Raw genomic sequence first — 16374 nt, forward strand, 5'->3', positions numbered from 1 at the left:
TTAAAATTCAAATTCCGTATATTTTTTGTTGATATTACCAAACTCAGTGAGTTACAATAAGCACCTATCATCCGAGTTGTTCTTCTCGCCTACTTTGTTTTCTCTTAACGCATTCAAATTTTACCCGAACGATTTCAATACCACAGCAGACCACTACTTTTGCGATTTTCTTTAATTCAAAATCATATAAAATCACTTACAACTTAATTGTGAAAAGCAAGAAAGACATTTACAGACAGCTCTTATTTAAATGCTCTTCACCTTTCACTCCGCGGGATCGAGCGGGACATGTCAATACTGTGGGTTTCAAAAGAGCGCTATATCGCGAAATGCGGTAAACTGACCTGAGTTTTAGGTAATCAAGCGAACGGAGTAAAAAACCGTCGCTAAACCCCGAGGTTTCAAACCCGGTTTTTACATCCAAACATAATCACAAGAAGATAATGAGCTTACAAGCTTCAACTGACTTACGACAAGCGACAACACAGAGATTTAGAATCGCGTTTGCGACAAACGGTAAATGCGAGATTCGAGTTTATGTTTTCTTGAAAAAAAATATATATATAAAATAGAACACAGATGAGAATACTGCAAAATAATTCTGGCCTTAGATATAGAGTAAACATGGTCACGTGGTCATCTCTGCCGTCTGTTGTTTGCCGCAAACGTTATTCTAAGTCTTTCTAATATAAACAAAGCAAAAAGTTGCTCCATTATTTAGTTACGTTTCTTAATTTGTGGTTAGTTAGACTCCTTTTAGAGGGTGAGGGTGATGGATTGTTTTACCGTCAATTTTCGGACATACGTTACCCCGAAAATAGGCCCCCTTACTCCCCTCCAAATTATAAGCACTCCCAAACCTCAGACCGGAAAATCTTTTCACCTTGGATCTCCAAACCCAGCTCCGAATATCGTCCATGGATTGTAAGGATAAGCTGTCTTAACCCTTAAACCCCTGATGCCAAAGAACAAATCCCCTAATCTTGTCCCCATATTTTCCTTATAAAAGTACTGGTGAGAAGTTATTAAAATATCAAGTCACCATGATTGATCATATCCTTAATTCTTATCAGCTCAGGGGTTGAATAAGAATTGATATTACAAGGAGAAATGTCATACTGATCACTGTTAGGGCTTAAAGGGTGGAGCTGTTACCTTACTGTTCCGAAGCTGCACGAAATCAATTTTTAAATACACTACAATAAAACCCCCACCCTACACTCCGGCAAGGTAATATTTAAAGAAAATAAAGAAACAAATTAAGCTTCACGTAAGTGCCTTTGAACGAGCTTATGCGCAGAATTTTACAGCACAAATTGCTGAAAAAGGATAAAACGAACGATTCCTACAAAACGTTCAAGAGTCTAAGAATACTAGATATAATGAACTACTCTACTCTACTACAACTATTAATTCAAAATGGCGACTAATCGAAGACGCCTATGCATTGCGTATGTAAATATCACTCGAGAGCTTACCACTTGGAATAAATATCTCAGTTTCACAATAGACAATTTTAGCAAGCGCTGCAGAGCACTTACTAAGTAAACGTCAGGTAGAATAAACAATACTAGCGCTTGATTAATAAAACGATACGCTCAATAAATATTTACGTAGGAAAGAAAACTCTAATTTACGCTTTTAGATTTTGTGACAAAAAATGGTCTTAAAAGTGATTGACAGCCTCTAAAAAAATATTTACACAATAGCAGAAATTATGCCAAAATCAATCGTCGAAAGATTAATGTAAGAGGTTATAATTTTTCTTTTTTGGAAAAATATATCAATGAAATTAAAAATGCTTCTGGTGCAACATCTATGTTAATGTTCAAAAACCATGAACGGAGTGAGATACAAAACAAGGGGAAGACAAAGGCAAGCAAAGAGTTAAACCAAAGCATTTTTAAAGAAACTAGATGTGAAGTTCTTCACAATTCAGAACTTCCCGCTCTGCCCCTTTTCGTCATGGGGTAGTTCTCATTTCTCTCTGTGTCTGATTTTTCCAAATCGTATTCCCTGAAGCAATGCAAGAAATCAAGCTTGGACGGTAAAATTTCCCTCTTAAACAAAAACATCAGTAGATAAGATACAATAACGATCGTCACGAATGACGCGACCATGGCCAGCGTACGAAACGGAAACAGCTGTTCCTCGGTTTCTTCGTCATAATACGGGTATTTAATGAACAGCGGAAGGCCAATCTTTGACTCTCCTCCCCCCACGCGGAGAACAAGCCCCACTACATAACCCATGAAGGATCCGTAGGTATTGGTGCCTTGGAGGTAGACAACACAGCAAAGTTGTGGAAACAGGATGACGTAAACCAAATCACTGCAAAGTGCCCACAGGGTGTAGATTGAATCCACCAATAGGGCCATCGCTGTAGCGGCCGCGCCAACTCCAAATATGGCGATACGCATCACCCACACGACTTCCTTCTCGGAGGCCTGAAAGACATTCACAACGAAATTTTGATGAGAATATTTTCACATAACGGCGCGATGGCGTTTCCAGACAAGTTACAAGAAATATTGCATGCACAAAAAGCATCTTGCGACTACCAAACTCGTTACGACACAAGTTGTGCAGAAGTAGAAATCAGCTCTATTTTGTACAAGTGCTCCAGAAACTTGTGTCGCGATGTTTCGCGCGGCTCATACAAGTGCAGACACATCCGAATTTCGTCGATCATTTTCGCATTTTCAACAACTATTTTCAACGTGTTAATATCTTCCCAGGGGGAAATGTGTCCCACATAAGGTTCTCTTGGAACGTCTCTGTAAAGGCCAACAATCGCTCGTTTATTCGCGGCTTCCATTGAAGGTGAACGAAGTGATAAAACAAACAAGTGTATAGTTAGTATTGGACCGCCTTTACACACCAAACGAGTAACATTAGCAAGTACGTATTAGTTTTATGACTGATGATCACTTGAGCCACAATAAGACAGAATAACCGTTACTAAATATGAAACATTTTGCACGCAGAATAGGAAAAAGGAACCAAACAACAACTGTTAGTAGAGGTTTATTACGTGAAACTACAACTTTGCTGAACCTTGAAATTGCTGACTCAAGGCGCTTTTGAGTTTACGTTTAGTCCAAAATCCGCCTTAAGCCCCTCAATCACACTGCATACAATTTTTACTGTCGAAACAACTGTAGGCAAGTCTATTGCGCATCTAACCTTTTGTCTGAAGATGAGCTTGTAAATGTTGCGAGAAAACATGGAGCTGGCGGACAGAATACTGGAGTCAGCGGACGACATCACAGCCGCAGACACAGCGCCCAGGCCTACAAACGATACAGCTGTTGGAGTGAGGTACTGAAGCACCATGGGAAGAATCAAAGACTTGTCAAATGTCACAGTCTGATTCGTCGCGTTGCCAGATGGTTTAAAGAAGTCAGTCTTCTTCCAGTCTAATAAAAAGAAAACAAATGAACACGAATTTAAGAACAAAAATCCTTGAAGCCTGTAGCTGGCGGGATTTTGGGCAAAGGCGAAAGTTGGGGACCGCAAGGGGAATGGGGAAAAGGCGATTTGGTATTTTTTCGCGGCTGGGTTACGTCGCTCATGGCGGCTTCCCCGCCAAAACTTTATATTCGTTCGCACACAATACCGCCAGTTACACATCCTAACGTTCTTGGAGAAAGGTGTCTGGTCCTGCGGTACTTGATTCGGATCCAAACTTGTTACAATATTAGTTCTTAGAATTAATACAAACATTTGTAGATGTTTGTGTTGTGTGCACTCGATAGCGGCAGTAGAAGCATTCGCCTTTAACTCGTGCTTCCACAACAGTCCCTCTTGTGTGTCTGTTACTCGACAGAAAGACGAAATATGTGCTATTTCTTAAACGTCTCTCACAACTCGATGAAGAACAAAGTAATTACACTGTGTGACAACACCCCAGGAAGACACCCAAAGTGATTTTAGGCGGGAGAAAAGAAAGAAACAACGAACAACAGCAACAACCACTCACAACGCGCGATAAAAGATGAAGTTTTGAACACGTGAACTATACTTGGTTGGATTTTGAAATACAATGATTGTAGTTATTAGAATTAATACTTAGAATAAACAGCCGACTTTGTTATCATCTTGACCGAAATAAGCCACCATCAGCAGAAGCCGAACATGACCTGTTTGAGAACCAGAATCAGAAACTTGTTTTACCTGTTGAGGTACCGATAGCTCCAATTAGAACGGCTGGGACAGCCATCAGTATACATCCAAACGAGGCTGCCAAGGAGAGGCCCTGGGCCTTTCGTGCCGTCTTACATGACAACACGCGTTGAAAGTAAACTTGCCATGGAACGCCACCAAATATCTGCAGAAAAAAAGAGAGACAAGCTACATGTAGTAGATCGCTGTTGTTTCACCGCGAACCAAGAGAAGATCAAGGGGTTCTTGGTCCTCTCTTGCCGCGAACGTATCTTTCTTACCGAAACTTACTTCCCCCAAAATAGCTAAACAAAAAATGTTATTTCCATGAAAACATCAGGGCCAAAAACATCTTGTTCGAAGTGCGATTCTGAGCGCTAATACCACAGGGGGCCCACACAAACTATGTGACCGTTTGTATTTTGAATTTATAGAGGCAATGTATGGGAATATCGAAAATCCTCGTATTATCGTACAAGATTGCGATAGATATTCTCATTTAACATCAAAATAAACGTAGTTTTACCTTAAATGTTGTGTGTTGTCGTTCCTGAGGTTGAAGACGGCGATTTTAGCCATTTGAAGGGTTCGGCGTTGAACGTTCACTCGAGCGTAATAGAAGAGTGAGAAGGGAGGAAAACTTGTTTTGAAAGGGTTCCAGCGCCGGAGCGATTTTTCCCCCAAAAAACGCATCGCTCCGATTTCAAACTTCACAGCATAAAGGTCAAAAGATTTTCGATTCTTCTCGTACCTTCCAATCGAAAATCCATCCAAACAGCCCGGAGCTAGTCCTCGAAGAAAATCAAAATCCCACAGTATTCGAGCGAGTGGAATGCGTAGCAAAATTCATACGTGCCAGCCACAAACCGTCCCGCTGATTGCCCCTTTCTGATTGGACGATGGTAGACAATGGCACGTATGAATTTTGCTACGCATTCCACTCGCTCGAATACTGTGGGATTTTGATTTTGAACGCCGAACCCTTCGAAATGGCTAAAATCGCCGTCTTCAACCTCAGGAATGACAACACACAACATTTAAGGTAAAACTACGTTTATTTTGATGTTAAATGAGAATATCTATCGCAATCTAGTACGATAATACGAGGATTTTCGATATTCCCATACATTGCCTCTATAAATTCAAAATACAAACGGTCACATAGTTTGTGTGGGTCCCCTGTGCTAATACAGCCTAGTTAACTACCATAATAACAGTTTTAGGTTTTGCTCACAGCTAATCTAGGATTAGTGCTAATTGGGCTTCAAACAACTTGGCCCAGAATGGCAGTTTTCATTTTTGAGCAGCCTGTTCCTCAGTCAAGTCTTTTGAAGAACTGTAATCCACTTCCATCCTTGTAATTCTCGGCTAAACTACAAGTAGCCCACGAACAGGCTCCGAGTGGACTGCATGTTCGCAGGCGACGTCAAAACGTCTTATTCTGTTTGGCGCTGTGGAATATGTTTATTCGTATTGGTTGTTGTTTGTTCTACCACAAGGGCCGCCAAAAGCTGAATGACAGTGGAGGTTAGCGTAAATTTATAGGAACTGGGCTATTCAGTTGAGATATAAATTAAGTATGCGAAAACATAACATAAACCATTTACCAGTAACAGCCCATAGTCCAACCACACTCCAAGGTATCTGTTTGACCATTCTCCCACCCAACGGTCGCCGGAATTTTCTGAGATACTGCTTACTGCTGAGTTTGTCATGGCGAATGGAATACTGATCCACTAACGGAGACAAAATAAGACGAAAAATTAGACATAGTGAACATTATGTGTAAGAAGTGTGGCCGAGTGGTTACAGCCGGCGCCGCGGAAGGAGTATTATAGTCCGTCTGAACTGAACTTTCAATAATCATTCTGTTTTATTATTTGCTTCATACGAGAATGGATTTTTTTTTTCGCGCCATAAATAGGCCGCGCGACGACTGGGACTGAAGCTCCAATAAGAAAGTGACACTTGACATGATTCAAATCTTCAAAATGGATTTGATTTTGTAGCGGCGAGAAGGAAGACGCAGGCTAAGTGGTCAGGGCGCCAGACAAGAAATCCAGTATCCCCAGTTCACTTATTCGGCCCATAGTTAATTAAAGGCAATGGTTTTGAAACCTGACAAACTTCTTTGTTACATGTTTTTGTTCGTCTTTTTGGCCTTGACCCTGCACAAACAACAATAGAATTTGGAATGTGTTGGAGCAACTGACCAATCGAAACGTTTTTGCTAAGATATTCAACTGTGGTGTGTACGTTAAAACAAAGGATTGTGCAGGGTCGCGGCCATTCCAACATAAATTGCAGCACCATTGTTTTCATGGCAAGGTTTCCTAACCAGTGCCTCGATTAACTATGTTCGGCCATGCTTGAAAACAGCCAGCTGCCAGTTGAGATTTTTACTCTCTTACCAATTTGGATTATTTGTTTCTGATGTTTGCGGATCTGAATGTAGTGTTGCCTGAAATCCTAGCTAGAGGTAGCTATATAAGTGTACATCCACTATAAACAGTACAAACCGCTGAACCACTCACCAGTCCAAGAAAGATGCAGATAAGTTGAATGACATCAGTGTAAGCCACGGAATAAAGTCCGCCAATCAGCGTGTAGAAAATAGCAATGCACGCTGACGCAATGACAGAAGGCACACGATCCAAGTCGATTACGACGCTGACAGTGGCACCAAGAGCAGCAAGAATGGCCGCTGACCAAAATATTTCACCCAGCAAAGCAGGGATGTACAACAGTCCCCCCATGCGCAGACCGTACTTCTCTTGGAAAGGATCCAGCATTGTGAAATACTCTTTTTTGCGCATAATCTTAGCAAAAGCCAATCCACCTGAGAAATTAAAATAAAAATAAGAAGTGAACAAGGCGCTAGTAGTACCAACCTTTCAGAGTGTCAAATATTGAGAAGTGCATTAATCAATGAGATTGATGTATTAGTCAGTGAGTGACACAGGCATACTCGGAAAAAAATCCGAGTGCTCCTATCAGGAGTCGAACCTAAGACCTTCCAATTACTGGTTCGGATGATATACGTAATACCACTGAGCTTCAGGAGACCCGTGGGAACTTGGGCCATTAAACTAGCTTCATGGGACAAACATCCTGCATACTGCTAGCATATGCCCAGTGGAATAAATGTGATGGTGTATTTTAATGAAATTTCACCGTAATCTTGTAACAGTGAGGACTTACTCATGCCTGAAATTTCATTCGTGTCGAGCACAATTCAAGTTTGAAAAAAGACTCGAATATATACTTGACCACCTCTCTCATGTATTACTCTATCTTTGTGTCCATATTAAGCTGATTTCACCCGCGATTTACTGCGATTAATTAGTTCGTTCGTATCGAAGAGAGGCACAAAAGACGGATTATGTGTTTAGAAAAATTTTCGTCTGTTACTGAGCCTTGAAAGACGCACGGCTAAGCTAACGCTGACGGACGCTTACTCCACATGAACGTTAACTAAATGTCGTTAACTCTGCAAGGATTCTGCGTCGTTAGTTTCAACAATGCCACTATGAGTCATTCGCCGATCGTCCTTACCTATAACCAAACTTATCGCGTAGCCCCAAGGGGCCTGGGCCCAAACTAGACCTTGGTCTTTATCATAGACAACTTCTGCTGTTCCATTGATATAGCCACCACCAACCCACGTTGCTATGGAAATAATGATAACAACAAATGCAGTTGAAAACCCATGTAAACTACGCATATGGTTGATAAAATACTGTATATTAGACAGGTTTTCAATTGAGCGTCCGCTTTGGTTTTGCTTTACTGCCCGTGCGTTCTTTGATTGGTTGGCAAAGTTCGCGTCATTTTCTCAACCAATGGGAAGCCAAACCAAATACCAATCGTGTCTTGGTCGCACGCGTTTCCCCGCTGTTACAGTGTATCTGCTTCGAATTCTGATTGGTTTATTGTGCTGTTAAAGCCTGGTTTCCATAAACACGTAACAATGCCGCAAACAATTTGGGATGGCGATTGCGTTTTCCATATGCCCGATTGCTTTACGCAAAATGATCTCGTGACGTCGTGAAAAAGGCGCAAAAATCAAAGATGGTGCTTGTAAACAGAAGGTTTTTGCGTCGTGCTCAAACAGTTTGCAATTACATTTCCACGTCGATGATCCTCGCTTTTGCGTTGTAAATCGTCGCAAACAAGACGTAAAGATAGGAAAATTTTCTATCTCTTGTGTTATGTTTGCGATCGTCAGCGATTGGTCGGGGATGAACGTAAAACTTGTTTCCATTTACCCAAACTGTTTGCCACCAAGCCGTCGTTAGCTGTTTGCTACGGAGTTACGCGCACATGGAAACTTGGCTTTACGTCTGTTGTGATTGGCCAGAGTAATTACTTTGGTTTTGGTTTCAAGACACTCAACTAAAAACCGCTCTATAAAATAATAAAACATGTTATAGCCTTCCACCTTTGAAGCTTGTGAAAAAAGAAAAAAGAAAAGAAAAAAGGTTAATCGCGACACTTTATCCAGCGCGATTTTGCTGCTAAACAAAGACGAAATTTTTGCGCAGTATAAATAAAAAAAAATCTGAAAATGGCTCTTTCCCCAGAAAGAAACTCGCTAAACGGCAAAATAGGACGTTTGGAAAATAGGAACACTGCATTAAACTTTGCAATCCTGTTTTTTATTTCAAATATTTTAAGCTAAATTGTTATTAAAGCTTTCATTTTTATCAATGTAGAATATTAGAAAGACCGTTGTGACGAAGCCGTACGGAAGTGGAAACTGAAGGAAAATATTACTTCTCAAATATAAAATCATGATTATAACGCGCTTATAAAGCCTTGTTCATTTACACTTACAATTGGCATTTAACTCTAGTTTGCTTTCCCTCTCAGAAAATCACTTGATATTATTTCTGGTATTCTAAGTAAGAGTATTCTGTGATTATTGGATGGTTTTGAGGTTTTGACCCATGCCGTAAAAGATTTCACGACATGGCCGTTTAAATTACCTGTCATAGTGAAGGTGCCGACAAATATTCCAATACTTCTGCCTGCTAACATGGCCTCCTCTTCTCCTTCTTTGCGGCGGCGAGCGGCCCACAAGCCGACAAGAAGAATTAGCAGATAGAACACAACAATAGCGACCACACCAACGATGTTGACGTCCGCCATATTGTCAGATCAATTTTGTCAGTTGATAGAATACGATAAGACTCTGGAAAATAAATGAAAATCAAAATTAGAAGGGGGAACAACAGGCCCGGCTACGGCCTTTAAGCAAGTACGCACAAAACGATTTTGCAAAGCACAACACCATTGCACCCTCTATTGTTTCAATGTTATTAAAGGCGACCAACTCTCCTGGCTTTGCTCTATAGAACACCAGAAAGCTTGCGCACTTTTACCGCATTTTCCACCATACGACTATTACAAATTAATTTGGTCGGATTGTTCTGAATTGAAGAAGATCTGCCACAAATTGGACTACTGACAAAGATGAAATAACCGAGCACCTCTATTTTTAAAAGAATGCCAATCCAAATTAAACGTGTGTATAATTTTCGTTCTGTTCTTTGCCGCGCCAATCACACTCAAGTAACTAATAAAATGTGAGATGTTCAACTTGGAATAAATTACATTAAACACTGAATCAACACAGTAAACGTTTGGAATCTTTCCATCACGCTTGTCGGAAACGTAAAATTGATCTTACTTTCCCTGTCACATTTTGGAAGTCATGTCTGGCATACTTGAACTTTCAAGCGATTCTTTTTATTAATTGGCTTTTGCATCACAAAAAAGGCTGCCCAATATTGATTTTTATCAGGTTGACTTTGTCGCTAAATAGTAAACAATGAGGATAAAATCATAGCTAGCCAAGAAAAACCCAAAGTACTAATTAAACTTAAGCGACCGTGACCAACAGCCGGGACCAACAAGCTTACACTACGTATAATCAAATTTATGAAAATGACACAGGCATACTCGGAAGAAAAATCCGAGTGCTCCTATCAGGAGTCGAACCTAAGACCTTCCGATCACTAGTTCGGATGCTCTACCACTGAGCTACAGGAGACTCGTGGGAGCTAAGGCCATTAAGCTAGGTTCATGGGACAAACATCCCGCCCACTGCTAGGATTGGAATGTCAATGTGTGGCATATGCGCGATGGAATTAAATTTTTGCGTTGAAAGCCAATCGTTGCTACAGAAACGAATTTTCCCGCACTTAAATAAACCTTCAAGCAGTAATTTTTTATCGATCCGCGATAAACGTTAATCCGACCAACGCTTTATCCTCCGCTCCCGCCTGTGTAGCAGCCTTCCCCTCCCGAGAGCCCTTGAGGCTAACCTGAGATCAGGCATTTTTTTTTTCGGGGGAGCGCGAAAGTGTGGCAGCGCGAGGGTGGGCGGTCGGGAGAAGGAAGATCTCCCGACCGCCGACTTTCGCGCTGCCACACTTTCGAAACCTTGAGGCTCGCGAAGGCGTGAAGTGAGGAACGGACAAAAAACGTATAATTTTTTCTCCTCCCCAGGAGCGTTCGTTCGTTTGTTTCTCGCGCTCGCTTAGAAAGGAAACGAGTGCTTCGCAGGCTAGACCCGTGCCGACTTTAGTTGTATCCAGTAGCGCTTGCTGGATGTAACGAGGATTTGGCTCTTTAAAAATAAATAAATAGGATTTGACTCTTCATCCTCTCAGTTGCTGTTTTGTTTTTGTAATACTGTCCTTATCGAGGCAAGCGCAGAGTTCTGACAAAGAACAAGAAATATTGAATTAATTGCATCTGAAAAAAAATACTAAGTCTAAAGGATTATTGAACTAATTGAAGTCTTACAATAAAGAAGAGTAGACAATGTCTTTGAACTAATTAATTATTTTTACGAATGCTGAGACTAAGACAAACAGGGGGACAACAGTCGAGTTCATTTGTAGATGGCTACAGCTGGTCTTAAATCTAAAAGGTTGTCAGAATTATTTTGACAGTAAACCAACTAGAGGATTTATACTTTTTAAAAAAATTTAAAAAAATTCAGAAAATACGGAGATCCCACAAATCGAACAAAATGCAACGTGTTAAAGCAAACAAGAAATAAGAAAATAAATTTAAAAAGCAGATGGCTTCTTCACTTAAACTAAGTGCCATTTAAGTCAAAAAAGGCAAATTTAATGCACTTGTCATCGGCTTCCCCGAGGGGGGGGACCCCGGGCTGATGTGGGGAAATACGGGGACTTTATGGGGACTTTGCAACAAACTTCTTCCCTTGTGGTGGGGGAAATGTGGGGACTTAGATTTTTGAATGCCCTACTCTTGGGGAAAATATGGGGACTTCGCTTATGTTCAACTGAGAGGAGATTGGGGACAATTTTTGTTCGCTCGATCGATGGCAAGAACAAGAACGTATGTTTTAAAATCCATTGTTTTTTGTCTATCAAACAGACCATCCGTCAAAAATTTGTACGTATTTGTAGGCATAGGCAACTTTAAAATTCCTCTGGGTATATATTATTGTTTATAGAGGTCACTGTTAAAGGCCAACAGGTCGTCTTTTGTGAGTGATATAATAGAAGCGGTCTGTTAAATTGTTAAGGATAGAAAAAGTTGATTTTTTTTTTAAATATTCACAAGAATGTTAATTTCTGAAGCATCACAGCAACTGTTCAGAGTACTCAGGAAACTTAAGGACGTTGTGTTTAGAAGCAGCAATGAACCATCATGATAGTGCGTTTTCCCTTGTTCTTCATCAGTCCGGATAGATTGAAAACAGATTCTGGGGAATTCAGGACTGAATGAAATGTTGAAATTTTCACCATACCGCGCATGTACTGTAAGAGGAGTGATTTATAGCAACTTATGGAGTATTTGAGAAAAAATAATTAAAGTTCAGTTTTCATCAGAATGCAAAGTCCGAGTGTTTGCCGACTGTTTAAAGAACCCAAATAAAGTTCTGAAGTGCATCTTCAAATCCAGTTGGGTTCGCCAAATACTGGGGACTTTGCAAGAAACAAATCCCGCACGGGTGGGGAAATACAAGAACTTTGAAATACACAATTAGCAAAGTCCCCATATCAGCCCGGGGTCCCCCCCCTCGGGGAAGCCGATGACAAGTGCATAATAGTGCAAAAGTTATTACATGTTGAACGAGCATTAATTATATCGAACAATTCAACCGTAACTAATCAGTTGTTCATTTCAAAGCATTTGTATATTTCTCACATGCAAATTTTCGGTAAGTTTACTTACTAAAGAACAGTATTGAATAACGAAAGCAAGGATGTTGTTAAGTTTCCAACGCCAAAATTGTTTAATTTGTTAAGTGAACAATGCCTTTGAAAGAAAAAAATTAATTACAAACAACATCGAGTTATTCAGGTCATTCACCCTCTGATAGTCGACAAATTCTTCTCGTATTTTGCCACGAGCTGTTTTGACAACTTGTTGAAACTGCCCAAAGCAAGATAAATAACATAAACAGCAGTCCGCAACAACGCTAACAATTATTTCACTGCATGTATGATATAATGATATTCTCCTGTGTGCGCTAGCTTCTTAAAATAATAGAATATATACAGAAAAAATATTAACAGGCTTAAAGCTTTGTTTTACTCGGCGTTTGCGGCAAAATAAACGAACATAAGTCCAAGTACTCTCTTCGCCAACCAGCTACATTATCTTGTGCAAAAAATGGCCGGCAAACGGTGATGAAATCAATTGCTAATATCCAGGTTAATTTTCCACCACCCAGCGCGCGTGGAGTTACAAAGTTGATCGCATCCAAAAGACAACACGAGACGTTCCTACTGATTCTATACCTAAGACAAAGCGCATAATGTCATAAACGAATTTGGAAGCTTCTTGGAATCGAACTCAACAGCTTAGAAAAGATGTGATACAAATTAAATCCACGAGTGCGAAGTTGCACCGTCCATTTGTGTTTGTAAACATTTAACCTCTGTTCCAGATCACCAGTTCCTATAAATCTAGACCAATTAAGAGAGGATAGTTAGAGATTTACTGAAATACCTTCCTTTTAGTAGCTTCAACTTTTAGCAGATTGTCTCATGGACTGTTCGTTTGCAGAAACCGTTCTAAATACAACGGTAAACGTTACAGGCAGAGCACGCTGTGTATTGTAATCAAATCCCACCCTCTTGAAATTTTCAACGAAGAGTAGAGTCTGGGAACGGGCTGCCACTGAGAACTGTCATGGCGACTCGAAGAAATACACCACCATGTAAACAGTAAATTTTGTTTGAGAATACACAGCGAAAGCTGGCATGGTACGAAGACAATTTGCTTCCAAAGGAAGATAAACTTTTTAATTTTCCAACCATGGCGAGGAATCTCATTCGTGTTGGTTCTTAGTAAAAGAAAATTCCCGACCTTGGGTGAGCGGTCAAGAACAGCTGTCGGTCTATGAGTATTTCGCATGAACAGACGGAAAACGTCCTCGGAAGTTCAAGCGCGTATCCAACAACGTTACGAGGACACAGCCCTTGTTATTTTCCGCCAACAACCCGTCAGCAAGCCAAGCAACTTATTCAGCTCACCACAAACACGTCACACGCTTGAGAATGTCCGTGAAGTTCAAGAGTTGCGTGGGCAGCCTGCTCCAAAACACGATAATGTACAGTCGCAGATTTGTGTCATAATCTAATATGGGACGTTCCCCTGGCTGAAAGGGTCTTTACATGTAAAACACCAAGCAATCAGGAATGAAAACAGATTGTATTTGTGGACAATAACAATGGAAGTTATGGCATAGCTTTGAGTCCTTGAATTCAGTACACGTACACTACAATATTCAGTCGTTACAAAGTTGTGGTTAGCCTGTTACTTGCAAGTTTGTCCGTTTACTGGAGAAAATAAGTGTTTCTCGAAATGATGATTTTCATTATTTATATAATTAACGGAGACACTTTTCTAAGAGGAAAAAACCATTTTGTAGGGGGTGTGGGTTGGGGAAATACTCCAAATATCTTTACAAAGCTTCTGCAGAAGAAAAACATGGGGCAGAATGTAACAAAGCAAAAAAAAAAAAAAAATAGCTTGCAAACGAAAAAAAATCATGCAAAGTATTTGGTTTCCCCTCAAAAAGTTACGCAAAAAAGTTACCCAGCCCTAATCCCCCACTCCCACTCCCACCCCCCCCCCCCCCCAAAGAAAAAATAATAAAATGGTAACCACAATAAGGTAAGCAAGTAGTTCAGAAAAATAATCCACAAAACCTATGGCCATGCTGTGATGTTTATATACCATAAAACATACCTGCCAACTCTTGTGCATCATAAACGAGTCATGGCTGGGGATTGAAAACATTCTTGTATACTTGCCAATTTCTCAATCCTTACTCACAAATCTAGACTCTAGTCTTGACAAAACGTTCCCATAAATGATGAAAGATGTGTGCATCATAGGGAATGTTTTCTTTAGTAACTGTAGGACTGTCTCTCTCAATCTTCAGAAATCCTTGGACATCTTCAACAATGTTTGGAAATAATCAAAACATCTCCTGCAATGTTCAGAAATCATTGGGACGTCTTAAGAAATATAAGGGCACTTTCCATTTAGTGAAAATTTTTCGTTCAAAATTCTGGAAACTTTCCGTATCAGTTGGAAAGGCTTTTTCAATCTGGGAGAAGAGCCTGTTCAATTCCAAACTTGCAATCTCATTGGTGGATCAAAACTCTTATATGATCGCACAAAATGGAATTCTCAAACTCATTAATAATTCAAAAGCCAAAGGCAAAGGAAATCATGCACCGTGACGTGTTTGGATATCTGATGAAAAACTCCTCGTTTTTGCATCCTCAATTTCTCCTTCAAAATCAGTTTGTTTGAGAAGTTATATCAAACACTCGTCACAGTGTTTCATCACAATATCAAAAACCTTGAAGTTCATCAAAATACTCCACTACGCGTCAGTGGCTACATGTCGTATTTTCAACTCTCTTCTCGGTGTTTGATATGTGATGAAACACTGTGTCTCGTGTTTGATATATTACATGAAAATTGCAGTCATTTCTGTTCCAACCAACTGGAATAGAAAAGTGAAGTGGCTCCAAAGGTCGTCCATTTGTTTGGGACCATTGCCAAAATATCTGTGCATTCCATTATTTTGTTCTTCAAGCACATGGACCAGATATTTTGGCTGAACAGAAAAGCTCTCGGCAAAAAGAAGAAAAATTGACACACTTGACTTGGGAAACATTGGTAGGAACTTGTGAACAGACTCTGTATAGGGGTATATTGCACACAGAAAATCAGCAAACTGAGCACGCAGAACAAAAAATGGAGAAAGCAAGACCTTATGTCATCCTGTCCTCTTCTCCATTCCACAATCTACTCGCAGACTTTTTGTGCACCCTAATCCCACTACTGGGCTAATATTTATGTGCCAGCTAGTGCTTATTGAACAATAATGTAACCATGCAAAGGCACAGTGCAATAAAATTGTTTGCAAAACTGAGATATCCTTGTGTACACCTCTCTATACTCTCTAGAGCATCTTAAAAGTATGAAATTTTGGGTGGTGAGGTATGTTTCGAAGTCAAGTCAACTTTATTAGGTGTTTGTACAAATTTACATGTACAATTTCTTGGCACCACAGGTAGCAAAGCTAATCTAGGCAGGCCAGGATGACAAAAATAAAGAGTGACTTTTTACTGCTAAGTAAGAAGGCAGACTGAGCTATAATATCAAAGATACAAGAATAAAGAAAAGGTATTTGGGAGGACTAAAACAATGAAGAACTTTTTTGAGGCAACTTTAAAGACAACACAGGAGAAAAGACAAGGAAAACATCAAATAGGGTAGGAAGGAAAGGTTTAGAAAGAACATGATGGAAAATGCATAGGTACTTGCCAAAAAATCAACATCTTGTTGAAAATATTTTCACGAGATATTGGCCCTTTTGCTACCCCTTGTACCCTTTTGGTTTGCAACCAATTTGTGCAACCCTTAAAAAAATTAGGTCTTAAATGTACCTGTAGCTTTCACATATTTCAAGGCTGAAAAGGGATCCTTTTCAGTAGATTCCTCCCCAGGGGCCCGTTTCTCGAACTCCCAGTAACTTACCGGGCCCGATAATTATATTTTTAAATGTTTTTTTGCCGATTACACAGTGATTACAAACATGGTACTTGGCCAAAGTTTTCATAGAATTATAAGATCTTTTAAAATTTAGCTTTCAAAGCTAACAAAAATTGACTTCTGTTAAGAAACATTTATCAC

General features: G+C 40.0%; 1 protein-coding gene across 1 annotated transcript; it reads right to left on the reverse strand.

Annotated features, from left to right (window-relative positions):
- Positions 1-153: 153 nt before the first annotated feature.
- Positions 154-13302, reverse strand: LOC146488375 (high-affinity choline transporter 1-like). The gene is made up of 8 exons (XM_085116913.1): positions 13165-13302; positions 9153-9358; positions 7720-7833; positions 6699-7003; positions 5772-5900; positions 4177-4330; positions 3187-3419; positions 154-2447 (listed from the first exon to the last, which is right to left on the reverse strand). Exons 2-8 carry the CDS (start codon positions 9313-9315, stop codon positions 1929-1931), a joined length of 1617 nt encoding a protein of 538 aa, XP_084973039.1. The 5' UTR covers positions 9316-9358; positions 13165-13302; the 3' UTR covers positions 154-1928.
- Positions 13303-16374: the final 3072 nt, after the last annotated feature.

The sequence above is a fragment of the Pavona decussata genome, unplaced genomic scaffold (genome assembly GCF_977016875.1).
Source record: "Pavona decussata unplaced genomic scaffold, jaPavDecu1.1 SCAFFOLD_9, whole genome shotgun sequence".
In the NCBI taxonomy this organism is placed as follows: Eukaryota; Metazoa; Cnidaria; class Anthozoa; order Scleractinia; family Agariciidae; genus Pavona; species Pavona decussata.